The sequence below is a fragment of the Nuphar pumila genome, chromosome 7 (genome assembly GCF_984573655.1).
Source record: "Nuphar pumila chromosome 7, dmNupPumi1.hap1.1, whole genome shotgun sequence".
Lineage (NCBI taxonomy): Eukaryota > Viridiplantae > Streptophyta > Magnoliopsida > Nymphaeales > Nymphaeaceae > Nuphar > Nuphar pumila.
In genome coordinates, this window is record NC_143255.1 from 53360339 (window position 1) to 53387830 (window position 27492).

Consider the following 27492-nt stretch of genomic DNA (forward strand, 5'->3'; position numbering starts at 1 on the left):
GGAGGGTGTATTGACAGTAGAAAATTCAATATTGGATACATTTTCCTACTAGCAGGTGGTGTTGTCTCATAGAGAAGTGGAAAGCAGTCTACCACTACTGCTCATACCATGGAGACAGAATTTATTGCTCTATACGAGACTTTGTCGCAGGCCATTTGAATAAGAAACTTCATTATAGGTCTTAGTATTATGAACTCTATTGAGAGATCACTAAAGATCTTTTGTGATAATGAAGCAGACGTGTCCTTTTCAAATAACAACAAGAGCTCAACACCGTGTTGACACATGGAGTTAAAACATTTTGTTGTTAAAGAAAGGACTAAGAATCATCTAGTATGTATTGATACGATTGAGACAAAAAAATGACTGTGGATCCTCTTACTAAAGGGCTAACATCGGGATTGTGTTCCCAACATATAAAGGGATGAGTCTTTTTTATTCCTTCTGATGTATGACAATACATTTTGTGATCACATTTGTGTGCATTTGATTCTCTATGGCTTTGTAAATTATTGATTTTGCATAAAGGATCTCTCATATGGATTAGAGAGAATAGCAAAATAACAATATTAAAGGACCAATAGAATAGGTAAGAGACCACCCTATTCATAAAGGTAATTTCTACATGCCTAAGCACTGAAGGTAAATTATAGTGTAGTACATGAGAATATGACATTTCATAAAGAAGTGTTCATCTCTATGACTCATATGATTCATCCTTGTGAAGGATTAAATCGAGATAATGGTATACATCTCAATTTAGTACACTTTTGGTGTCAATGGGTCAAGTGGGAGAATGTTGGACATAATAAGTTTGGGTCCAACCCACAGGGTGATCGGGTTTGACAGCCATTAGTGGGCCACATAATGGGGTTAGTGGGTGAGAGTTATGTGAATATGGAGAGACCACATTCACGTAACTGCCTATTTTTTCCATTATATAAGAGGGTAGGCTACTACAAAGATGATGTGAGATTCGTAGTTGTAAGTCTACCCAAATTTTATATCCAGTTTACGTGGTACAGGGTCCTGCTCACCGTCGACCTAAGGCCTGGGCTCATCGTGGGCGTCTACCGGCTGAGGAGAATGCCAAATACCCTACATGCGCTCTATGGTGAATATAGGTACGCTTTCTGTGTTTGTTTTACAGAAATCGCCAACATCTTAAGCCGTTGAATTCATAAGGAACCTTAATTTTGCAAGAATCGAACTCCAATGTCACAAGGGTATCACATCTGAACAGAGAAGGCAGTGCTCCCTCGCTATAAGGATAGAATAGAGTCGGTTCATTGATGCCTTTCACACTGAGCATACCGAAGAATCTATCCAACTCGAGGTCGCATTTGCTGAGTCAATTGCTAAGCCGGCACCAGTTGAAGGAACCAAAATGACAGTTGAGAACCTGGTGCATAAGCGTCACCCATCTATCAAGCATATCGCAATCACATAGACCTCTCAATCCTTTCATCCAACTTTCAGTACATTGGCATGCTACCAGATCAGAACTTAAGTTGACGTCGAAAACCATGGTCCAGAGGTACCTCCATTTGTTGGGGTTTCCAGTAAAACAATACAAACGTACTTGAAAACACCATAGAGTGTGTATGCGAGTATTCGGCGTTCTCCTCATCCGGTCGACGCCCACGATGAGCTCAGGCCTTAGGTTGATGGTGAGCAGGACCCTATACCACGTAAACTCGAATGTGAAATTTGGGTAGGCTATTGCCATGAATCTCTCATCATCTTCGTAGCAGCCAACCCTCTTATATAATGGAGAAAGAGGCAGTTACGTATGTAACTTCCACCCACTATCTCTCCCATTATGTAGTTCATTAATATGGCCCACTAATGGTGTCAAAACCAAGTCACCCAAATGGGTTAAACCCAAATCCGTTATGTCCAACATTCTTCCACTTGACTCATTGACACCAAAAGTGCACTAAATCAAGGTTTAAACCGTTATTTTGATTTAATTCTTCATGTGGGTTCACATGCTACTCTTTATCACAAGGGTGAATCATATGAGTCATGAAGATGGACACTCTTTTATGAAATATCATATTCTCATGTACTACACTATAATTTACCTTCCGTACTTAAACATGTTGAAATTACCTTTATAAATAGGTTGGTCTCTTACCTATTCTATTCGTCTTTTAATATTGTTATTTTGTTATTCTCTCTAACCCATATGAGAGATCCTTTATACAAAATCAATAATTTACAAAGCCATAGAGAATCAAATATGATCACATAATGTATTTTCATACATAAGAAAGAATCAAAAAGACCCATCCCCTTTATATGTTGGGAATACAATCCCGGTGCTAGCCCTTTAGTAAGAAGATCCAAAGTCATTTTCTTTGTCTCAATTGTATCAATACATATCAGATGATTCTCAGTCATTTCTTTAATAACAAAGTATTTTAACTCTATTGTCGACATAAGATTGAGCTCTTGTTGTTATTTGAAAAGGATATGGTTGCTTCATTATCACAAAAAGATCTTTAGTGGTCTCTAGATTCCACAATACCAAGACCTATAATGAAGTTTCTTATCCAAATGGCCTGAGATAAAATCTCGTATAAAATTTTTGTCCCAATGGATTTTAAAAATTCATTCACTGTCCTGCAGTGAAAGATGACACCTCGAATATTTTGAGTCACTCATGATTGCAAAAGCAACATGTTAAGATTATTTGAATACTCTCACTTCTCATGGACATCCTTTTAAGTGCTCTCACTTCTCATAGACAGCTTTCAGAATGGTTGTTCTATTCTTTGTATGAGTGAAAGATAAATCGGTCTATACAAGATTTATATTGAAAAGGTAAATATGAGACCTCTTATTATTCAGATTTTCTGAGACAAGCATAGTTGAGTAATTATTGTTCTACTTTGGTAGAAACGATAATACTGATAGTTGCTTCATCTCTTCAATTCTCAAAGAATTGACTTCAGTTGGTGAAACTAGCAGATCATGTAACCAGAGCCAATTCAACATTGTACCTTTAGGTACGAAAATGCTTCATGGGCTGAAAAACATATCTACTATAACACCCTGTGTGAATTTTAAACACAACGACCTACCTTTGGGTAGAATCGATGTTTCATGAACTCGCACATAATCATAATAACGAATCTTAATATGGTCCAAAGAATTCTTAATCAACACGACTCAGATCACTTTGGTGATAACATGAATCGGTCAATCAAGATCTTTTACCAAAAATATATTCGTATTATGGAGCATACCCATGTACACATATTAATACTTGTATATTCATGACAACATATACTTTATATCGTCAAAAAAAATAAGTTCATGCTTTAAATTATATGTAGAAACTAATTTTGATGATAAAATCTCATGAATTTAGTTATAATTCATCCTTAATGCTTAAACCCATCATGCATGACTTAACCAACATAGAACACATAAATTAATATGCATAAGTCATGATTTCTATACAATAAACACTTTATAAAGCATGAAAAATAACTAAAACAAGCTCATGTGGGTAAAACCTGAAGTCCTCAAGTAGGAACAAGTCTTATATTACCCCGAACCGGTCTAAAAACACCCTGAACCGGTCTGAAACGGCCTCGAACCGGTCATCCAAGGGTCCGAATCGATTCTGGACCTTGTGAATTGGTACCAAATATAAACAAAAGTTCATAAAACCCTATAATTGTATGTCAAAATCCTTGTATCTTCACATATTTATGAAAACAAGGTCTTAGCTTCTCAAAACCGGTGAAAAACTAGAAGGAACTGGTCAAAAATGACTTTGAACCGATTTGAGAAAAGGCTGAATCAGTCACAGATCTGGTTCAGTTTCAAATAGTGTCAGGATCCTAATCCGATTCATATTAGATTCGGGTCTGACCCGGTATAATCCGGATCTGACCCGGTACAAACCAGATCCGGGTCTGACCGGTATTTACCGAATCCAGGTCTGACCCGGTACAAACCAGATCCGGGTTTGACCCAGCACAAACTGAATCTGGGTCTGACCCGATCCAATCATAACCCTGGTCGGACCCGGTATTTTCATATCAGACCCATACTCGAAACCATTATGGGTCTAGGTCTGATCCAATGAAACTGGCAGACTCAATCCACCAAAAAAAAGCTAGATCGGGCCACCTCAGGTTTGGTATGATAGACTTGATCCGGTATCCATTCAAAAAAACCCAAAAGGGCATTCGATTTTTGAGAAAACCGAAAACCCTTTCGGTTTTCACAGAAACCGAATTGCCCCCTTACCAGGTTTCACGGTGACCCATGTCGCCTCACGGGGATGTACGGTGACTAACACCGATGCCCAACCGACGACGGTCACCTTCGACGATGCATACCAGTGAGGGCTCGATGGTGACCCCCAACGAAGGTCACCCCCCCCCCCTTTTCTACAAAAGGGTTCCTCTATCGGCCACCCGGTCCGGAGGTTGGCTATTACTACACCGATAAATGTCGGTGCTCTGGTGACCGATCACATCTGCCAGCGAGGTCGCTAGCCATTATTCCCTCGACGGTCTCTAGCGACGGCAAACCAAATTATAGCCCGGCCATTCAGCGATCTCAACCCCATTCCAGTCCCAGCGACGTCTGTGGCAACTCCGGTGCCACGCCGACAAAAACCCTCTGCAGCCCGACGGCCATAGGGAAAGAAAAAGGAGATTTTCAAACCCCTTTTCGACAACCAACCGAGAGGAGTCTGTTGTCTGGAGAAAGAACATGGAAGGGGTTTGTCGCTCGTCATCGGCAATCTGACGAAATACCCCACCGGCGACGTTCCACGGGGACCCCAGTGTTGGTCGACCTTCCTGCAACCCAACGGCGCAGGTAAAACCCATCTATCCTCTGTAATTTTTTTATAGAGGGTCGCTGGGGCTGCAAGAGACACTGGCGTACGGCAACCAGGAATGGCAGTTGCCCCACGGCGACTGCTACCAATGATCAGTGACCAACGTCGCCTCACGACGACGGGCGGTCACCTCAGGATGGCTTTGTCGTCAGTGAAGTATGTTTCCCCCATGGCAACAGTCCGTCGGGAAATGCCCCACGGTGATAGTCGTTGGAGTTTGATTGTTTTCCTGAATAAAGACGAGCTGTGTGGCCCCACAGCGACAAGCTCTGTTTGTTACAGTCGACCTGCAGCAACAGGCGTAGTCAATCTGCGACTTACCTCGCCCATAGTGACTGTCGCAGCAAACACCATTAGGCCCGCACTCACCCACGCACAACTGAATGCGTGATCGTGGGCTCATAACCCAACGTTGGGGTTTACTGTAAAACAATACACATAAAGTGTACCTTAAAATGCTTTAAAGTGTGTGTGCGGGTGTTCAGCATTCTCCTCATCCGGTCGATGCCCACGATGAGCTCAGGCCTTAGGTCGACAGTGAGCAGGACCCTATGCCACGTAAACCCGAATGTGAAATTTGGATAGGCTATTGTCATGAATCTCTCATCATCTTCATAGCAGCCAACCCCTTTATGTAATGGGGAAAGAGACAGTTACGTACTTAACTTCCACCCACTATCTCCTCATTATGTGGTCCACTAATGGTGTCAAAACTTGATCACTCAAATAGGTTGGATCCAGATCTGTTATGTCCAACACCATCTCCTTGAGAGGATGGACGTCGAGACAGCTTCTTTCAATGTTACCAACGAAAGAATAGAGGCCAGAATTTGTTCAGGGAGGTCGCTGATCCGATTGGGCTGAGAGTTCTGTTCCATGATGGCGCGCTAGAGTGACTTAGATTGGAAGTCTGCTATGGTGTTGAGCTCTTATGCTGGCTATGTAAGCATTAGTCTGTGCTGGTAAAGCATGCAAGAAAGAAAGAAAAACCTCTCCACCTGCTTATTTGAATGTTCAGTCATGGTCTGTTCGCAAATAATGCCATTAGAAAGGAAAAGCAAGAGAACAATTTAGATAGAAAATTAGCACGTCCAAAAGGAAGGCTCCTGAGGATAGGTGTGTCAAATATAGGTTGGACTTCTTTTAAACAGTTCAGTTGGCTTCTTTTAAACAATCCAAAGATGGAAAAAAAAGGGTGTGTCAAATATAGGTCTGACTCGTGCCAAACCTTACAGAGTAAAGGTTGGTGACAATAATGGTTAGTTTAGAATCGAGGTTGGATCTTAAGGATCCGATAAAAATATGAAGGTGGGTGTAGTTTGTGAAATTTCATACCAGACCTAGATCTGACACAAGTTCAGATCCATGTATTTTACACGTTGATATAATTTTTTATGGGACTTGGGTATGGTTTTTCTTATAATGGATCCATTGGACTCAAATCCGAACCCAATAATTACTAGATCCTCTTAGGTCCAAACTAGATCCAACCAGTTGGCACTTTTAAGCACAAACCCACGCACAATAAAAAAGAAAAAATAATTACTAATAAATTATACTAACAATATGTTTCAAAAACAATAAAATAAAACCCTTAATATTACCACTCATTATTCATAGGTTCATGCATAATGCTAATTGAAAAAAACACAAAAAGCCTAAATCCCTAATTAAGAATTCATGCTATTAAAAAAAATATCAAAACTTTAAACCTTAACAAACATCATACTATATTATGTCAATTGAGAAAAAAAAACATAACACGTAAAATGGATTTAAATCATAAAAAAGCTAACCAAATAATTTTTGAGTTGAGCTCAATTGAAGATTGTATTAATTCATTGCAAAATACCTACCAATTCATTTTGAATCAGGTCAGGGTAAACGAGTAAATGCTGATTTGCTACTTAAAAAATAAAAGAACGCCATTTTATAAGCTTTAGGAGGGTCTTGCCCCTCTAAACTGATCAATATGGGACTATTCCACATCAGTTTTAACATTTTAATGAGTATTTTATTTTGAGAAAGATAAAGCGACGTGCATTTCACCACCGTGGGGTGGCCATCAGTGTAGTTTTAGAAGGTGTTGAGATGAAGGCACCGGATCAAACTCCACTAGCGCACAGGTGTGTTAGTAGCTTGTAAAGTGGGCCACGTAAGGCAGGGTGGTTGTGAGGCTCCTCCACAGTGACAAACGTTTTTATCGGTAATTTAAAAAACTCGTAAGAAATTGAAAAAAAATCATAAATCTCTCATTTTTTTGGCAAAATCTCGGCAATAAAAAATTTAATTAAAAAATATAAAATTTATTTTTTATAAGAAAATATTAATAAAAATTATTTAAAAATAAAAATGCACCATTTTTTTGTGCTAAATAGCCATTTAAAACGTAAATAGCATGTTTAAAACACGGTATTTATGTTTTATTCATAAATCTCGCGATATTTTGAAAATCTTGCAAGAAATTGCCGTTTTAAACTTTCAGGCAATTTCTCACGATATTATCGCAAGATTTTCATAAATCTTGCGATATTTGTCACCATGGGCTCCACCCAAGGTTTTCCTGGTTTCGGCGAGGGTACGAGGGTTCTTTGTCATAAAAAAAAAGGCATGCATTTGAGAGAGAGAGAGAGAGAGCACGTTAACAAGAATGCAATTGAGATAGAGAGAGCATTAATAAGAATGCACTTATGAAGCAAAAAATTGCATTTCCCACAAAATCCCATGCACAAATTGAAACAGTAGTTTACGTGAGAATATTTTCATATGGAGGAGGAAAAAAAGTGAAAACCCTCTTTTGCTTATAAAATGAAAGAGCTCCACCTGTTTTAACAAATTTGGGCACAGCACTCAATCAACAATTTCGGGTCAGGGCCCTGGCCCCCATCTCCCTGTTGGGGTTTTCCAGGACCAATTACATAATTAACATAGTGACTGTCAACGGGTCTGATATCCGGCTCACGTATGGATTTCAGGACCAAAGACGTGTGACTCGAGTTCAACTCTCAAATTCAGAAAACATGACATGAGGACACGGGGATTTTTAATAAATAAAAACCATTTTTGATATTATAATATTACAAATATTAAAAACTAATAAAATTTTATAATCATATTAATTAAAATAATGTTCATATGTATCGGTGCTTGTGTCGGCATGTTCGTTCGTGTCACCAGGGACACATCCAAAATGGCGTGTCGCATAGTAAGGTTTGGGTTTTGACTCGGTCTGTGCCAGGTCAAGAGAATGGAAGCCCAAACACGGCCCATATAATTCTAAAAGTGTTTAAAATGTGCATTTTACCTAAGAGTCCGTTTGCTTCACTCAATCATGCGAGAAAACGGCTCACCTTTCTCGTGGAACTGGGTGAGGCATATGAAACGCAAATACGTATGAAAATCCTTCTGTATTCACCTGTGCAGAAGTGCCCATTGGACTGCATGTGTTTTTTGCAGGGTGTGCCTTGCATAGGAAAGACGCTTCCTTTCCTACGCTTTGAAACAAATGGGCCCCTGTTACACTCCCATCTAAGGGCACGTTTGGAAGAGAGAAAAACTCTCATAGGAAAATAAAGATTTGCCTATGAGAGTTTTTGATATGAGATTTTTTTAAAAGAAAGTTTTTCCCTTGTTTGTGTAGCATAAGAAAAACAAAGTAGGAAAATGTGAAAAAATGAGAGGAGGGTGGTGGTGAGATGGTCAGTAGTGGTGGTGATGAGATGCGGTGAGATGGGTGGTAGGGAGTGTAAAAAAAAAATTTCTCTTAGTAAGAAATATTTTTCCACCCTTCTCATGGAGGAATGTTTCCTATCAAAAAGTGTACTTTTTAGAAAAACTCTCTCAACCAAAGACTCTCAATTGAAAAGGTTGAAAAATCTATACAGATTTTCCATTTTGAATTATTTTTCCTACATCTTTCTCACTTCCAAACCTGCTCTAAGAGAAGCTACTTTCCCTTGAAAAGGATGCCCAGAGGGACAGACCCGGTGATTTGACGTCTGTAAGTCAGAAAACGCTCATGGCTTACACAAGCAAAAACCCTCGGTTGCATGACATCATCATCTGGTCTTGGTTGGTTTTGGATCTGATTTAGAACCACTAAAACTAGGTTCGATCCAAATAACATGTGGACCCTGCTGAGTGGATCCGATAAGCTTACCAGAGTTGCTTTAGATTAATCTAAAGTCTGACTTATATTGAGTTGAGTTGGGTAAACTGTAAACCCTATGCCACAAATTTGTCGCCAATAATTCTCAAAATATCACTATGCGATATTTTCAAAATATCGTCTATCAAGTGATGCCCAATCCCAATACCCTAAAAACCCCAGAAGCCTCCAAACCATTTTTTTTCCCTCTTTTCTTTCATATGCTCTTACGCAAATAGTTCTAAAAATCAAGTTTTTCTTCTACGTCCCCATCTTTTCAGGATTTTTCTGATACATCACCATCTTTGCTGTATTGCTGGGTGTTTAAGATGGGAGAAATAATAAAGTGGAATCTCAAGCATCACTAGGTTGTTGTTTTTTTATTTTCAAGTTCTTGGTTTTGTTTTAAGAAAAGAGGCTGGAATGACCAACGGGGCTCCGCTTGTCTGGCAGGAGCAGCTAGTGCACGTCACCTTGTGTTGGGGTTGCAGGTTCAAAACCCAATGGTATAGCTGTGCAACTGGTAAGGGTCGACCTAACCCCAGCTTGCCTTTAAAAAAAAAAAAAAAGAGAGGCTGGACTGGTGTGAGCACTGTTTGTTGATAGCCTGATGGATTTGGCAGGTCCCATTTTCCCAAGAACCAATAGAAACAGTGGGGCAGATATTTACGTGCACACACAACTAACTGCAGGGTGTTTGCACTTTGAACTTGACTGCTGATCCATGATCCAAGGTGGGATTATTTGGGATATTGCATTATGCATAAGAAATGGATTCAAAGTGATGAATTCCTGGACATTATGGATGCATAAGATAAATGCAATGAAGATTGGTAACTGTATTCATCAAAAAATCCCACTTCCAACAAAAGCTTAGTCTGACTGGAAAAAAAAAATGTCATGAGCAAGCTAAAATCATATAGCTGGTGGTATAAGAACAGCTAAAATAAACTAGATCGTCTTTAAGATAGAAATAAATCACATTTTTAACAGGACGAAGCAACATTTTTACAAGCAGTGCGGTCACAAAAGACATCATGAAGACCCCTAGGGAAATTTAAATGAGTTTTTCGTCCTTTAATCATCAGAATAAATAATTAGATCCAAGTGCTTATAAAAAATATAATTAAATCCAAGTGGGATCCATGAGAATATGTGCCAGCATCAGAATCGAAAGATACGGTCTCAAAAAGGAACAATTCATAGAGGTCACCAGTTCACTGCAGCCCCTGCATAGATTGAAGAACTGCCTTACAATGCATTGAAACCCCATTGAACCATGCTGCTTGACAATTTCTGGCATATCCAGATGAAAGAGATGCACTCGAAACTTCTTGAGATATAATGTCCTGCGATGCCTAAGTGATTGATCCTCCACGTAACCCAAGAATTTCTTGAACCCTATATAACTTTCTAGCATATATTCACGTATATTGGTAATCTGGGACTCCCACAAGCATCACGACTGCTTACAATTGCAAGGACCAGCAGTAACTTATTTCCCACCCTTCGCGTATGAATCACGCAAGGTCACGGTCCTGTTGAAGACAATTTTCTCGGGTGTAGAATCCAGATCCACTGAAAAGTATCCTGTTAAAAGAACAAATGCACAAAATAATTAAAAGAAAACGAGCTAAACCTAGAAGTGCAATAAAGTTCTTTATCAGCTTAAAGTTCTCTTAAGTAATTTCTCAAGATACAGTAACAAGAACAATACTGGTTTGCTATCTCAACAGCAAATAGCTCATATTTGGAATGATGATGAACTTTTTCAATTCTTCAAATCCAAACAAAGCAAAATATAACTGTTGTAGAAATTTCAATCTTTGATCCAACACTTGTTTAGGTAGCTCGCTGCTTAAATTCAAATAAAATAAAATTTTCCTATGACAAGTTTACAAAGAAGCAGAAAATAAAGGGTTCATGAGCATACCAAGCCGCTCAAACTGAAACCTGTCTCCCAACACAGCAGTTGCCAGAGTTGGCACAGCATATGCTGCTGGTATCACCTCTTTGGAATTGGGATTGAGGTCATGAAGCCAATCATCCAGTTCTGCAGGATTCTGATGCATGAAAACCGATATTATAAGTAATCTGGATCATGGAATTATGCCATTGCTTGAGAAAATAAATTTAATTTACCTCTGAAAGGAACAATTTGTCAAACATCCTCACTTCCACTTTGAGTGGGTCTACCCCTGGCGAAGGTTGTGCAACCCAATGAAGGACACCCTGCATCACGTTTTGACATTTAAGATTTATTGAATGCTGTATTAATTGTATGCACCTAGGTAGAAAAGGAACCAACAGCAAAAGCAAAACCTTAGGCTTTGTCTTTTTCAAAGGATCATATTCAGCTCTTATCTCTACAATGGTCTCTTTATCATCACCATATATAACTTCAGTGCATTTTATTGGAAATGCATATCTGCAACAAAAAGCGATGATGTGAAGATCCATTTATGTTCTGAAATTTTGAATTAGTTAGATTTGACCACTCCAAAGTACCAAAAGAAATTGGAGAAAAACACCTTATTCGTGGTGAAGACTATGCACAGACAGAAGGAATGACCAAACCGTAACATATTTCTAAAAGATATAAAATGTACCTGAGCAGGACACTTTTACCAGGAGCAAGGCCATAATAATCCTTGGAGTCTTTAATTCGAAAATCTGATTGCTCAATATATACAACATTTGTAAAAGGAACCTACAGGAGCCAAAATGTTTGGTTGAGTGCTCAAATGAATATGCAATCTACCAAGATTTTTAGCATATCTGAATTTTAAGAAAAGGCAGAATAAAAGGATGAAATAGACCTCCATCAAACACCAAGAAGCCATTTGTTTTGACAACATAAATCTTAGAAAACAAATTTAACTAAAAGAAAGCAGCAGTCAAATTATATTGAGAGTGCAGCTCCTGTGGAGGCAATTGAATGCAATAAATATGGTCACAGAAGACAACAGATCTATCCATCAGTCTCGCATGCCATCAGATAGATTTAGCAAAAGCCTATCAAAATGAAGGTGATGTACATATGAAGTACCAAGCCAATATGAAAGAGTAGCAAAATGTGCTTCCTTCTCTTGTTGCAGCAAGTCAAATGTGCTTACATATGGAATGGAACCTACATATGCAGCTTTCTTGTTGTAGTACAAAAAGATATATAAAACCATGTATCAACCATCATTTACAGATGGTTGCAATCAATAGCTTAATAGTTAGCCATTGATTTGGATTAGACTGCAGAAACCAGACACATTGGCCAACTTCATATGACAAAAAATGACATACACATAAAATAATACACATTAGAACTATTAATCAAAAAAACGGTATACAATGATGTTTACATTATCAAAGATCATTTATGCGGAAAATATATTCAGGTTATGAAGAATGATACTGAGCACATATGTTGACATTAAAATGCCCAGTCAAGACCAGCCATTGGAGAGACTAATTGATTGGTTTTTACAATTTTGCTTAAACAGGCCATATCTTGACAGGTTACGGATGTAAATACATACTGAAGCTTGGCAAATGATATATGGTTCATGCCTTAATGGATGCTGGCAACCTTGGCACCAGAACCATGCTAGAGTCGAGAATGGAGTCCAGGAATGCCCACCCACCATCACACACACATATAGGCATACTTCAATCAAACATTTTTTCTTAAGATCAAGAGAATATATTAACAGTCCAAATCAATGTTGTAAGTATTGTACCGTATCGTATGATATGTATCGTTACTATTTACTCTAACAATACAATATACACTCGAATCGCAATATGATGTGCATCATATCCGTATTGGTTGTATCGTACGATACAACCCTATATCGTACTCAATGCAATTTAAAAAAAGTCGAATCATATTTTTTATTTTTTGGGTTTTAAAGGCCTCTTGAGGGTCGACTTCCTCATTTGGATAGAGGCTATTAGAGCGGTATCGATACACCCTAGGAGTCGTGAGAGCGATTTGGGGGGCGATCCGTTAGCAAGAGAGATGGCTTTTGCGGTTTACTCAAGTAAGAGTGTATTTTCACCATTTTTCCACTCAAGGAAGTAGGTTAAGGTAAAAAATCCCTAAATGTGTTATTGAGCATTGTTTTACATCTTTGTAGTGATTAGATTTAATAATCGGAGCTCTAGGAGGTCGATGGAGGGTGAAGGTCTTGGAGGATTCCTCTCAAAGAATCATGCATTAAAATATTATACACCAATTAACTTGGACATGTGTTTGAAAGGAATAGTGAAGTGTAACTTTTGTGGTTTTGTAATGCAAGAAGGATTGTATAGATTTAAATGTCATATTGTGGGGCATAGCAACTCCACCATGAAATTATGTAAATATTCGTGTTGAGCTTCTTACTAGTCTTATAAAAGATGATAAAAGAAATGCACAAGTACGTGCAACATTTGTGGGAGAGAAATTGTCAAAGGTGGTCCTGATTCAAAAGATGAAGATGATCCATCATCACGATGCAATAAATAAAGGAAATCATTGAGCTGAAATTTGATACTGAAGATGACTTTTATATATAGATATATGTTTTTGAACTCTATGTTTAGTTAAATGTATTGTGTTGATAAACGTTAAATGTTTTGTGCTACTAAATGTATTGTGCAATGTGTGTTGTTAAATGTGTAATGACATATCTATGTTTAGTTAATCTTATTACATAAATATAATGTGTTCTTGCATTATATGACTTTTTTTGCTTTTTTCAGATTTGTTTTAGATTTTTAAAGAATTTTGTGCTACAACAACCACAACAACTACGGCTTCATCCCAAAACAATTGGGGTCGGCGATATGAAACCAAAAAAGAAAATCATTCTGGGTCTTCCACATGAATCCTTCTCCTCCAATCATTTCTATCTAATGCCATGTCCTCGGTGAGGTTCAAAGCATTCATATCCTTTCCTATCACCTCCATCCATGTCTTCCTAGGCCTACCCCGACCTCTTTTAACTAATATATTTTCCCATTTCTCCATCCTTCTAACTAGAGCATCATTAGGCCTACGACGAATATGTCCAAACCACCGTAAACGATTTTCTCTCATCTTATTTTCAATGCGTGCAACGCCTACCTTCTTACGTATCTCCTCGTTCCGAATCTTATCTTTTATTGTATTTCCACACATCCATCTCAGCATACGCATCTCAGCTACACTCATTTTTTGAATATGATGTCTCTGTTAAAACATATGTAATAATACCATAATACCCGATAGGGGTATTATGGTCATTTCACAAAGTACCCCATAGGGGTACTTATTTTGTTTCTCGTATTTCACTATTTTTTATTTTTCTTTTTATTTTTATTTTTGGATTTTTTGGATACCGAAAAGGGGCCCCACAATGGAGTCGTTGGGGCCCCCAACGGTCACATATGTGACCGTTGGGGGCTCCCAACGACTCTATTGGGAGCCCCTTTGGTCTCCTCTTCTTATAAATAGGGGGAACCCCTCATGTATGTAGTATTGCTCTAGAGAGCTCCTCTTCAATAATAGTGATATTATTTTTCATGTGTGTAGCCTTTTTATAAGGCCCTTTGTATATCCCTTAGTGGATTTTCTCTCTTGTGCTTGTTGCATTTGTCCGTGTGGGACATAGTGAATGCTTTAGCATTCTTGGTTTCTTCCGCTTATTTCATTACATGGTATCAGAGCCATAAGATCTTCTAAAGGTAAAATCTTGTCTCTCTCTACTTCCTTTCTTTCTCACATCTTCCTTGTGTAGCAATGGAAGTCAAGATCGATCTATCATTCAAACTCAATGGAAAAAATTACATGATGTGGGCATCCGCAATGGAGAATAATCTCAAAGGCAAGAAGCTTTGGGGTTATGTAATGGGAACCGTTCCGGAACCCCAACTTAAGCTCACAAAGATGGAAGGAGATCAAGAGAAAGCACTTGAAGGCGATGCTCGTCTCAAGGCCATTGAAGATTATAATCATCAAATGGAAGATTGGGAGAGCAACCATGCAAAAATCCTTGCATGGTTTATGAATAATGTCGAACTTAAGGTATGTGCAAATATTGCAAAATTCCGCCGGGCAAATGAAGCTTGGTTTTTTATGAAGGGTATGTTTACCCAAAAGGATCTTGCAAGAGCTTATTTCTTGCAAGAAAAAGTAAGAACCACAAAACAAGGCGACATGAGCATACAAGATTACTATAGTGCTCTAAATCCTTTGTGGGATGAATTGGCTCTTTTAGAGCCTAAATGGGTATCTATGGAGGATGTGGTTCTAAGACAAAAACAAATGGAACAAGATAGATTGTTTCAATTTTTATTTGGGCTTCGTCCCGAATTTGAACAAGTGAGATCCTCACTTCTCCATAGATCCACGTTTCCTCCCTTAGAAGAAGCTATTGCCGAGATTACTCAAGAAGAGACTAGGCATAGCATGGGTAAAAGCATAGAGGAAGTTCTTGCCGTATCTAAACCCGGCAATCATGTTAAAACATACAAACCACCTCATTTTGGTAAGCAAGGGAGTGGTGGAAGAAAAATGATTATATGTCACCATTGTTATGAGCCGGGACATATTAAACCCGTTTGCCCAAAGCTAAATGGGGCATTCAAGCCAAAGGTGGCTTCCGTTGAAGAATCCACCACCAAAGAAGATGACGGCAAGAACGGGGATCTCAAAGACACCCTTGGACAAATCTCCTTGGCTCTTCAACAAATCTTAAAGGTCACTTCTTCCACCTCCGGTGCCGCCATTGCCTCATCATCACCTCCCGGTACGTACTCTTGGATTTTAGATTCCGGAGCTTCTTTTCACATGACCCCTCATGAAAATGCATTAACCAATGTGCACACCAATTCAAAAATGTCTTGTGTCTCTACGGCCGATGGAACTTTTCTCAAAATAAATGGTGTTGGAACTCTTGATTCTAAAAATGTTCAAAATTTCCTTGTTCCAAAAGTTAGAATAGTTCCAAAATTAAACCTTAACCTCTTTTCCGTTTCTCAAATAGCCGACCATGGATGTGAAATATCTTTCTCATCCCAAGGGTGCTTTGTGCAGGATCTCCGGTCCGGGAAGCGGATTGGGCAAGGCCATAGGAAGGGAGACCTTTATTTTATGGATAATTTAATGCTTCCAAATACCTCATTTTGTACTTATGTCCAAGACAAAAATATTGAAACTTGGCATAAAAGGCTTGGACATCCAAGTTACTCTAAAATGTATCTTTTTCCTTTTGGACACAAGTTTTGTAAAGAAAAAGATATCAATTGCAAAGATTGCATTTTTGGCAAAATGAAGTCTACTCCTTTTCCTATTAGATCCTTTGTGACAACAAGACCTTTTGAATTGGTGCATTCCGATGTTTGGGGGCCATCTCCGGTTCTATCTAAAGGTGGTTATTCATATTATGTTACTTTTATTGATGATTATACTAGATATGTATGGATTTATTTTCTTAACTTTAAATCGGAAGTTTTTAACTTCTTTAAAGAATTCCATGCAAAAATTCAAAATCAATTTCAAAGTCAAATATCCATTCTTAGATCCGATTCGGGTGGAGAATACTTATCAAATGATTTTCAAGCATATCTAAAACAACATGGCATTTGTCATCAAAAATCTTGCCCAAGAACTCCTCAACAAAACGGTCTAGCGGAAAGAAAACATAGGCATATTTTGGAAACCACTAGATCCTTACTCATTTCTAAAAATATTCCTAAAAATTTTTGGGCCGAAGCCGTGTTAACCTCCACCTATTTAATCAATAGGATGCCATCTTCAAAATTGAATAATATCTCTCCTTATGAAAAACTTTTTAATATGACACCCGACTACAATCGTCTTCGGATTTTTGGGTGTAAATGCTTTGTTCTTTTACATAAAAGAGATAAATTGTCACCTAAAGCAATAGAATGTGTATTTTTAGGATATGGTGAAAATCAAAAAGGCTATAGATGCTTTGATCATAAAAACAATAAGTTATTTGTCTCCAAAGATGTAACCTTTTTAGAAGATGAAAATGGATTTGACATATTGGAAAAATCAAATGAAATTGATTATATGTTTATCAATGATCTTTTAGAAGATTCAAATGATGACTCTTTGAGTCATCCGGAAATTTTAGAAAATACTCATGATTCTCATGATGATGATGTATCACCAACTAATGGTGACAATCTCCAAGTATACACTCGGCGTGAGGAAGCCCAACCTATTAGTGCTTTAGAAAAATTCTTGCGGCTTAATGAACCCCTAGAAGAAACCTCCCTTAGGCGTTCTTCTAGAGAATCAATTCCACCTAATAGGTTTGTCTCATATGAAACTCTTTCACCTAAATATAGAGCTTGTCTAATAGCCTTGCATTCTTACTATGAACCCTCCCATTATAATCAAGCAAAAAGTATACCTCATTGGGTTGAAGCAATGAAAGTTGAACTAGATGCTTTAAATAAAGCTAAAACTTGGGAAATAGTTCACCTTCCTCCAAATAAGAAAGCTATAGGATGTCGATGGGTCTACAAAGTCAAAACAAAAAGTGATGGTTCCCTAGAGCGCTATAAAGCTAGATTAGTTGCTAAGGGATACTCACAAGAATATGGCATCGATTATGAGGAGACTTTTGCTCCTGTGGCTCGCATGACAAGCGTTAGAACTTTAATTGCGGTAGCATCATCTAAGAAATGGCCTATATTCCAATTAGATGTTAAAAATGCCTTTCTTAATGGTCAGTTGAATGAAGAAGTATATATGGATCCTCCGCCGGGAATCAGTGTTAACCAAGGTCAAACCCTTCGGTTATTAAAAGCCTTATATGGTCTTAAACAAGCCCCTAAGGCTTGGTATGATAGATTTAGTGCTATCATGTTACAATTGGGATTTCGCTCATGTTATACTGACACTGCTCTTTTTGTTAAAAATGCAGGTAATAGTATCATCATCCTTCTGCTTTATGTTGATGATATGATCATCACTGGCAATGATGAAAGCGGTATTCTTAAAGTTAAAAATATGTTAAAACATAATTTTGATATGTCTGATCTGGGTTTTCTCAGGTACTTTCTTGGCATAGAAGTTGCATACTCTCCTCGAGGGTATATACTGTCACAGATGAAGCTTGCTGCAGACATATGTTCCAAATCTGGGATTTCAGATGATAAAAAGGTGGAGACTCCCGAGGTTATCAATGCTAAACTACGACTGGAGGATGGAGTTCTGCTGGACGATCCTACGCCCTACGGGAGATTCGCTAATTGCTTGGAGGTGCAAGAAACAGCAGAAAGTCTCATTGTCTTCTACTGAAGCAGAATACAGGGCTATGGCAACCACTACAATGGAGCTGGTGTGGCTTCGAAGTCTTCTTCAAGATATGGGAGTCGAAATTACCGGGGCTTCGAAGCTTTGTTGCGACAACAAAAGTGCTATCTACATCGCCAGCAACCACACTTTCCATGAGAGGACGAAACATATTGAAATGGATTGTCATTATGTACGTGATGAATATCTTCGTGGGACAGTAACACTGCCATATGTCACTTCAGAATATCAACTTGCTGATTTCTTCACCAAAGCCCTGCCTGCTCCTCGCTTCTTGTTCCTCCTTGGCAAACTTTCGGTCATTCCCCCGTAAAGTTTGAGGGGGGGTGTTAAAACATATGTAATAATACCATAATACCCGATAGGGGTATTATGGTCATTTCACAAAGTACCCCATAGGGGTACTTATTTTGTTTCTCGTATTTCACTATTTTTTATTTTTCTTTTTATTTTTATTTTTGGATTTTTTGGATACCGAAAAGGGGCCCCACAATGGAGTCGTTGGGGCCCCCAACGGTCACATATGTGACCGTTGGGGCTCCCAACGACTCTATTGGGAGCCCCTTTGGTCTCCTCTTCTTATAAATAGGGGGAACCCCTCATGTATGTAGTATTGCTCTAGAGAGCTCCTCTTCAATAATAGTGATATTATTTTTCATGTGTGTAGCCTTTTTATAAGGCCCTTTGTATATCCCTTAGTGGATTTTCTCTCTTGTGCTTGTTGCATTTGTCCGTGTGGGACATAGTGAATGCTTTAGCATTCTTGGTTTCTTCCGCTTATTTCATTACAGTCTCTTGGCAGCCCAACATTCTGTACCATATAATAAAGTGGGCCTAATAGTCATCCTATAAAACTTTCCCTTCAACCGCAATGGAATTTTACGATCGCACAACACTCCAGTTGCACTCTTCCATTTCATCCACCCAACCTTTATCTTATGATTTACATCTCCATCAATTTCTCCATACTTTCGAATGATAGATCCCAAATATTTGAAACAATCATCCCCCAGTATTTCTTGCTCACCAATCTTCACTACATTCCCATCACTACTTCGTTGCTTACTAAACCGACATTCCATGTATTCTGTCTTACTCTTACTCAACTTAAAACCTCTTGCTTCCAATGTATGTCTCCATAACTCTAACTTAGCATTAACCCCAGCTCTAGACTCATCAATCAAAACAATATCATCAGCAAACAACATACACCACGGCACATTTTCTTGAATTGGTCTCGTAAGCTCATCCATCACTATAGCAAATAGGAAAGGGCTTAAAGCAGATCCTTGATGTAACCCAACCGTTATAGGAAAATTGGTTGTCACCCCTCCACAAGTGCGGACATTGGTTATTACTCCTTCATACATATCTTTAATTATACTAATGTACTTGAGAGAAACATCTTTCTTCATCATTGTCCACCAGAGAACGTCCATAGGTACTCTATCGTATGCCTTCTCTAAATCAATAAAAACCATATGCAAATCTTTGTTCCTCTCTCTATTTCTCTCAATAAGTTGTCTAAGAAGATGTATAGCTTCTATAGTTGATCTTCCAAGCATAAAACCAAATTGATTCTCCGATATCATGACAACCTTCCTCAACCTAGACTCAATCACCCTCTCTCAGAGTTTCATAGTATGACTCATGAGTTTTATACCATGATAGTTTGTGCAATCTTGTATATCACCCTTATTCTTATATAGAGGCACCAAAGTACTCTTCCTCCACTCATTAGGCATCTTATTTGTCCGCCAAATCTTGTTAAAAAGATTTGTCAATCATTCTAAACCTTTCTCTCTCAAGCATTTCCAAGCCTCAATAGGAATACCATCTGGGCCAACTGCCCTTCTTGATATAATCTTGTTTAAAGAATTTTGTGCTATTAAATGTTTTATACAATGTGTGTTGTTAATTGTGTAATGACATATCTATGTTTAGTTAATCGTATTACATAAATATATTGTGTTCTTGTACTCTATGATTTTTTTTTGCTTTTTTCAGATTTGTTTTAGATTTTTAAAGAATTTTTTAGTGAAATTTATGATTTTTTACAATACGTTATATACTATACAATCCGTATCTTATTTTGGGCCCGACCGATATGGGTAATGACACGATACTTACAACCTTGGTCCAAATCACTAAAATAACGAAAGATTTTGTTCTTTCCTTTAACAAGTTATGCAACAATAATGCCTTAACTTATTTTATGCATGAAAAATCATTTTTTAGGCATTGAAAGATTCAATAAACTAAGAATTACATGGCCAACCCATGAAGTGCTAGTTGTTAAAATGTAAACAGCACATATATAATAATATTATTATTATATATTTTTTATTTATACTTTTTTATTTTTTTGTATTTTTTTTGTTTTTGGTATCTAGTTCTATTAGAACTAGATACATCTAGTTTGGTCAAGTTCCAGTTGAAACTTGACCAACTTTCTAGCTGTTGGAACTAGTCTAACGGCTAGAATTCTAGTTGTTGGAAGTTTCAGCTAGAAAAGGAGAGCTCCTTATGAGCTCTCCTTAATACTCTTGTATAAATAGGGGTGCATCCCCTTGTGTAAATTATTCCTCTAAATGCTTTTTAAGCATTTTGCTCTCATAAATAAAGTGTTTATTTCTATGCTTTTCCATTTATATCCTTTTATGGGTCTTGTCTAAAGTATCTTTTAGATACTTCATTTTGAGTAGATTCAAGTGCATTCGTGGAGCCTACAATTTCATTACATGGTATCAGAGCTACGGACCTCTTAGATCTTGAAAAACTTTCGCCTCGATTTTCGTGCCTCGTGTAAAGGTGTGTTATTATTTTGTTCTTACAAAAAGTGTTTCGTCACTTACAAAGGAGTGTTTCATCACTTGCCAAAAGAGTGTTTTATCACTCTTCTATCGACTACAAGAGGATCCATTTGGAGAAAAGGACTTGAGCAACAACATTGTATTGTATCATTTTCTCCCTTTTTCTCTATTTTTTTTTTCTTCTTCTCCTTACTATATTCTGTGAGAACCTGCTCTGGAACCTGTGGAGAAAAGAGAAAGGGAATAGAGGAAGTAAAGGAGGTGCGGCTAATCACAATTTCTGTAAAAAGAAATCGAGACCTAAAATACATATTAATAGGCTTGAGTGTACATTGGGTCCGGGTCTGGTATAATATCCAGACCCGAAATAAGAAAAAGATATACAAAGTTATATTATGAAAATTGTACATAAATGGACCAGGGTCCGATATGAGATCCAGACCCTAAACACTCTTTTTCACCCCCTCTCAAGTTTATCATGGTTCTGAACCATGAACAACTTGCCTTTAAGCATCCAAAAGCGATCTTTTGTCAAACCCTTGGTAAAAATGACTGCAACTTGTCTTTCAGTGTCAACAAATTCAGGCTCAATCTCTTTTTCGTTCACCTTTTGTCTCATAAAATGTTGGTCGATTTCAATATGCTTAGCGCGACTCTGGTGTACGAGATTGAATGACATATTGAGAGCACTTTGATTGTCACACAGCAAGGTAGACGGAGAGATCGCTTCTCCTACTTCAGTTAGTAAATGCATGACCCATGTGACTTCAGCAGTAGCAGCAGCCATGGATCTATACTCAGCTTCAATACTCGATCTAGCAACAACCTTTTGTTTTCTACTATTCCAAGAGACTAGGTTTCTCCCAATAAAAACACAATATCCTGACATAAACCTTCGCTCATCAGGATCTCTTGCCCAGTCTGCATCGCAGTATACAGTAAGTTCACGCACATTCTTACCAGACGACTGTAAAGAATATATCAACCCATCTCCAATGGTCCCTTTCAGATATCTGAGGATCCTCTTAACCGTCTCCATATGTCCAGTAAGTGGTGCGTGCATAAATTGAGACACTTGATTGACTGAATAAACAATATCAGGTCGAGTAAATGTGAGATACTGCAACATTCCTATTAGGCTGCGATACCTAGTGGGATCCTCATACAGGTCTCCATCATGAGCACTTAATTTTTGGTGAAGCACACTAGGAGTTGCTAAAGGTTTGCAGTTTTTTATACCTGACTTGCTGAGAACATCTATCGTATACTTGTGCTGAGTGAGGATCAAGCCATGAGCCTGGCTATCGACTTCTATGCCAAGAAAATAGCGCAAGGCTCCGAGATCTTTCATTTTGAATCTCTGTCCTAATAGATTTTTAACTTCTCTGATATTATCCTCAGAGTTTCCTATGATAACTATATCATCAACATAAATTAACAAGAGTGATCACATTCTGACTTCTAAAAATAAATAATGAGTGATCCAGTAGGGAACGTGAGAACCCATGCCTCTGAATCTCAAGTGAGAAGCTGTCAAACCAAGAGCGAGATGCTTGTTTTAGGCCATAGATAGCTCTTTTTAGCTTGCACACATGTGTTTTACAGTTTTGCTCTTGATAACCAGGGGGTTATTCCACGTAGACTTCCTCCTTCAAATCTCCATGCAAAAACGCTTTCTTAACATCAAGCTGACTCAACTTTCATCCATGTTCAACGGCCAGGAAAAGAATAATTCAAATCATTTCCATTATCACTACAGGACTGAATGTCTCGTCATAGTCTTGTCCTGCTTCTTGAGTGAACCCTTTTGCAACCAGTCTCGCTTTGTATTGTTCAATTGTTCCATCTGGTTTATACTTTATTTTGTAGACCCATTTACATCCAACAACATTTTTGTCAGGTGGTCTGGGGACAATTTTCCAAGTACCATATTCACGTAATGCTTGCATTTCATCATTCATGGCTTCTATCCATTTAGTAGAAGTAGCTGCTTGATAATACATGATAGGTTCATCTTCCTTATTCAGAGCAGTTAAGAAGAGCTGAAAGTCCAAGGAGAAGTTGTTATAACAGACCCATCTATCAATGGGGTGTCGTATGCGATTGGATCTTCTGGCCTCAAAAGTATGTGAGGAGGTAGGTGCACCTGCTGAGATGTTATTTGAAAGATCTAGCACTGTCGTTCTCTGTCTAGTATAGCAAATGCCCTTGTATCTGCCCGGTACGGGTGGTATTTCTTCCCCATTCTGTAATCCCGAAGTGTCAATGTTCTCAGACATTTCTTCTTCCTACTGCCCACAATCTGGAGAGCAGACTTCATTGGAACTAGCTAAAAGTTCTGAATTCAGCCAAGGATAATAAAATTCGATGGTGGTAGAGAACATATCCGATGTGCCTGCCTTGTGATCAAAATTGTGTTCATCAAAGATGACATTTCTTGAGATTCTGATGTGTCTGTTGTCAGGATCGTAACACCTATATCCTTTGTAGTCGTCGGCATATCCCACAAATCTGCACTTCTGAGCATTGACTTGAAACTTATTTCTTAGAGATCGATCAATATGCACATAACAAACACATCCAAAGACACACAAATCATGATAACTAAGATGAGCTCCAAAAAGACACTAATAGGGAGATTTATTTTCTAGAACAATCATAGGCAATCTATTGATCACATGCATGGCAGAGTGAAAAGCTTCTGTCCACAGATTAATGGGAAGGTTACTATCGTGAAGCATACTTATGGCGTTTTCAATGATATGTCTGTGTTTTCGCTCAGCAATCCCATTTTGTTGAGGGGTGTGAGGGCAGGGCACCCTTCTTCCTATCCCATTATTTTGAAGAAAAGAAATAAAGTCACTAGATAAGAACTCCCCACCTCCATCACATTGGAAGAATTGGATGGCCTCAGAGAATTGATTTCTTACTAAGGAAAGAAAGTTTTGAAACAAAAGGAAAACTTCTAATTTATTTTTTATGAAGTATATCCAGGTGTATCGAGAGTAGCTATCAACAAAGATTAGGTAGTATCTGCTTCCAGATCCAGAGACAATTGGGGCAGGTCCCAATACATCAGAACATATTACCTCAAAAGGCTTTGAAGCTCTCTTATTAGTAGAATGGAAAGGCAATACATGACTTTTGCATAAAAAACAACTGGAACACTTACTAGATTTTTTCATCCACATTGAAACTTTCTTTTGGAATGAGATTATTAGAAACAAGTTTCTCAATAAAATGACTCTCACAATGTCCTAGTCGACTATGTCAAAAGGAAGGCTTATTACATTCAGAAATACCAAAAACATTTGTTGAAGAAAAGGAACATGACTCTAATTAAGACTTCGAATCCGGAGGAATAGGGCAGATAGAATGACATGGGGCTTCTTCAAAGACATACATATTGCTTCGTCTCTTTCCTTCAGCGAATGTTTCCCTCGTGCAAAGGTCCTTGACCTACATAGAGAAGGGAGTAAATTCGACTGAAGCATAATTGTCATCAACAAGCTTAGAAATAGACAATATTTTTCTTGATATTTGGAGCATGGAAGACATCAGTAAGTTCAAGAGTAGAATGTGACATGGGAATGACAGATTTTCCAATATGAGAAACAAGATGGGAGAATTCATCTCTAGTGACAATTTTACTTTTGCTAAAATAAGGGATAGGGTTATAAAGTTTACTTGTATCGCCAGTCACGTGAGTTTATGCTCCTGAGTCAACGAACCATGTGCCTTGATCATTCTGCTTTAATTTCAATTCTGACAGAGCAGATATTAACAGATCTCTAATCTCTCTATTTTCTCTAATATTAGTGGGTTTTCCTTTTTCTTCTGTCTGTGGAGCCTTTACTTTATTTTCGGGGTTGTGCCAACAATTCGCCTTGATATGTCCCCTTTTGTTGCAAAGGAAGCAAGTGGGGAAGGACCTTTGTCCCTGAGTGATATTTGGAGTGGGAAGCAATCCACGTCCTCCGTGTCCATTTCGCCCTTGTCCTCCTCACCCTCGACCACAAGTCACTCCTGTGACAAGAACTGCTTGGGAATTTGAACGAGCATGTGTTTCTTCAGAAAATCCCTTCAAGGTCATTTCATACTGAATCAATTTAGCTTGCAACTCATCAAAAGTAAGAAGAGTAGGCAGGCACAATAGTGAAGTGACGATCATGTTGTAGTCGTGTCCCAATCCACTCAGAGTTTGTTGCACCATATCGTTGTCACTCACGGCACATCCTATAACAGCAAGTTGGTCTGTGATAGTCTTCATCTTGTTGAGATATTCCATGATGGTCATGGAATCCTTTTTTAGGAGCTGAAATTCCCTCTTAAGAAAAACCATCCTCGCCTGTAAAACTTGTGAATACGTCTGAACCAATTTCTCCCAAAGTTGTAGGGTTGTACAATTGTCAGGGATTGCAACAAGAACCTCTTGAGACAAGGTAGAAGTGATGTAAGCAACTACTGATTGATCTTTCCTTCCCCAGTTGAGATATTCTGCATTTTTGACATACACAATTGAATTTGCCCCTTTATCATCTTTCTCTTCTCTCGTAACAAATTCTAGTAGGATTGGAGTGGTTCCATCCAGGTGGCCTAAGAGACCTTGGCTCCTTATAAAAGGTATGATTTGTCTCTTCCAAATCAAAAAGTTTGAGGTGTTTAATTTTTCGAAAACGAGTTGATTAAGAAAGCTCGAAGAGAGTGATTGAGAAGAATAAGAATCCATGGAGGAAGGAAATTTAACAAGAGTGTTCACAAAGAGCTCAGTCTTCTGCCAGGGAAGTTTGTTGATCGCCCTCTTTTTTTTTTACTAAGAAACCTTAAAGTTGAAGATCAGGGGTTGTCAGATTAAAAAAGTGAATCAGACCTAAGTTTTCCCTTACTCTTTTATGAGATTTGAGATTAACGTAATAAAAATGTTAATCTAAAAGCATTTTCAGACAGAGCAATGTGAATATCGACTGTAACAGCAAGAGGACGGCAAGAGGAGACACTTAAAAGGATTAGAGAGATCGTGTCAGAATCAGATATCTCAGATCTGACGCTATTACACAGCCAATACGAACAACAAAAATAACTTGATATCTTAGATCTGACGCAGAGAGGATGCAAAGAGAGATCGTGGGTCGTTTCAGTTTCACGTGAATCAGCTTGTTGTTTCACGTGAATCAGAACTTCCCCTTTTTTTAACACAGAGAGGATGCGATCCTGAGGAAAGAAGAATTGGGGTTTCACGTGAAAAGAATCGGGGTTTCACGTGAATGGATGAATCGATTTCAGCGATTCACGTGAAACAGAATTTCTTTTTCCCTTTTTTCTTTGAGGTGCACAGGATTTCCGTGAAGAATGATTCACGTGAATATCAGACCCACATGGATATGAATTCACCAGAGAAGAATTAGAAAGAAGATGGAGAAACGAGAGGTAGAAAGAAGTAAAGGAAACTGAGAAAGAGTAGAAGATAAGAGAAAGAGGGACCTCAAACCTTTGATCGGTCGATCGCACCTTTCGGAAGCCCCTTCAACCCTAGACGGATCTTCGCTCTGATACCATGTGAGAACTTGCTCTGGAACCTGTGGAGAAAAGAGAAAGGGAATAGAGGAAGTAAAGGAGGTGCGGCTGTCACGATTTCTGTAAAAAGAAATTGTGACCTAAAGTACATATTAATAGGTTTGAGTGTACATTGGGTCCGGATCTGGTATAATATCCAAACCCGAAATAAAAAAAAGATATACAAAGTTATACTATGAAAACTGTACATAAATGGACCCGGGTCTGGTATGAGATTCAGACCCTAAACACTCTTTTTCATCTTCTTCACACCCTTGTAAATGATGGATGACCATGATAAGGTCACTATCATACCCATGAAGTTGAATGATACTAATTATGTGATGTGGGCTTCAATTATGAAGCACCACATATGGGGAAAAGTCTTATGGGGAATAGTGGATGGTTCTGATTCGGAACCTAAACTATCTCTGACCAAAAAAGAGGGTGATAAGAAAGTCCCTCTAACGGAAGAGGAGAAGACTAAGGCTTTAGCCTCTTATGAAAAGAAATAGAAAGAGTGAAGGATGGGGCATGCAAAGATAATGTCATGGCTTATTAATAGTGTAGACATTAAAAAATGTTCTAGCCTCGCTAAATTTAAACATTCTGATAAGGCATAGGAATACCTCAAAAATATGTATTCCCTTAAAGATATTGCCTATGTGTGTACTCTTCAAGAAAAAGTTCGGACATTAACTCAAAATGACAAAACTATTCTTAAATATTATAATGAGTTGTCCGAACTTTGAGAAGAATTGGCTATTCTAAAGCCAAAATGGCATTGCGCCGAAGATAT

General features: G+C 38.2%; 1 protein-coding gene across 3 annotated transcripts in view; it reads right to left on the reverse strand.

Moving 5' to 3' along the window:
• Window positions 1-9958: 9958 nt before the first annotated feature.
• LOC149832274 (glutamine--tRNA ligase-like) overlaps window positions 9959-27492 on the reverse strand; it is a 51428-nt gene continuing 33894 nt past the window's right edge. For all 3 annotated transcript variants that reach the window (XM_090014412.1, XM_090014413.1, XM_090014414.1), the window contains 5 exons: window positions 11627-11727; window positions 11340-11445; window positions 11160-11249; window positions 10951-11080; window positions 9959-10607 (listed from right to left, as the gene is read on the reverse strand). In XM_090014412.1, coding sequence (XP_089870538.1) covers window positions 10513-10607; window positions 10951-11080; window positions 11160-11249; window positions 11340-11445; window positions 11627-11727 — 522 coding nt within the window. In that variant the 3' untranslated portion in view covers window positions 9959-10512. The remainder of the gene's footprint in view (window positions 10608-10950; window positions 11081-11159; window positions 11250-11339; window positions 11446-11626; window positions 11728-27492) is intronic.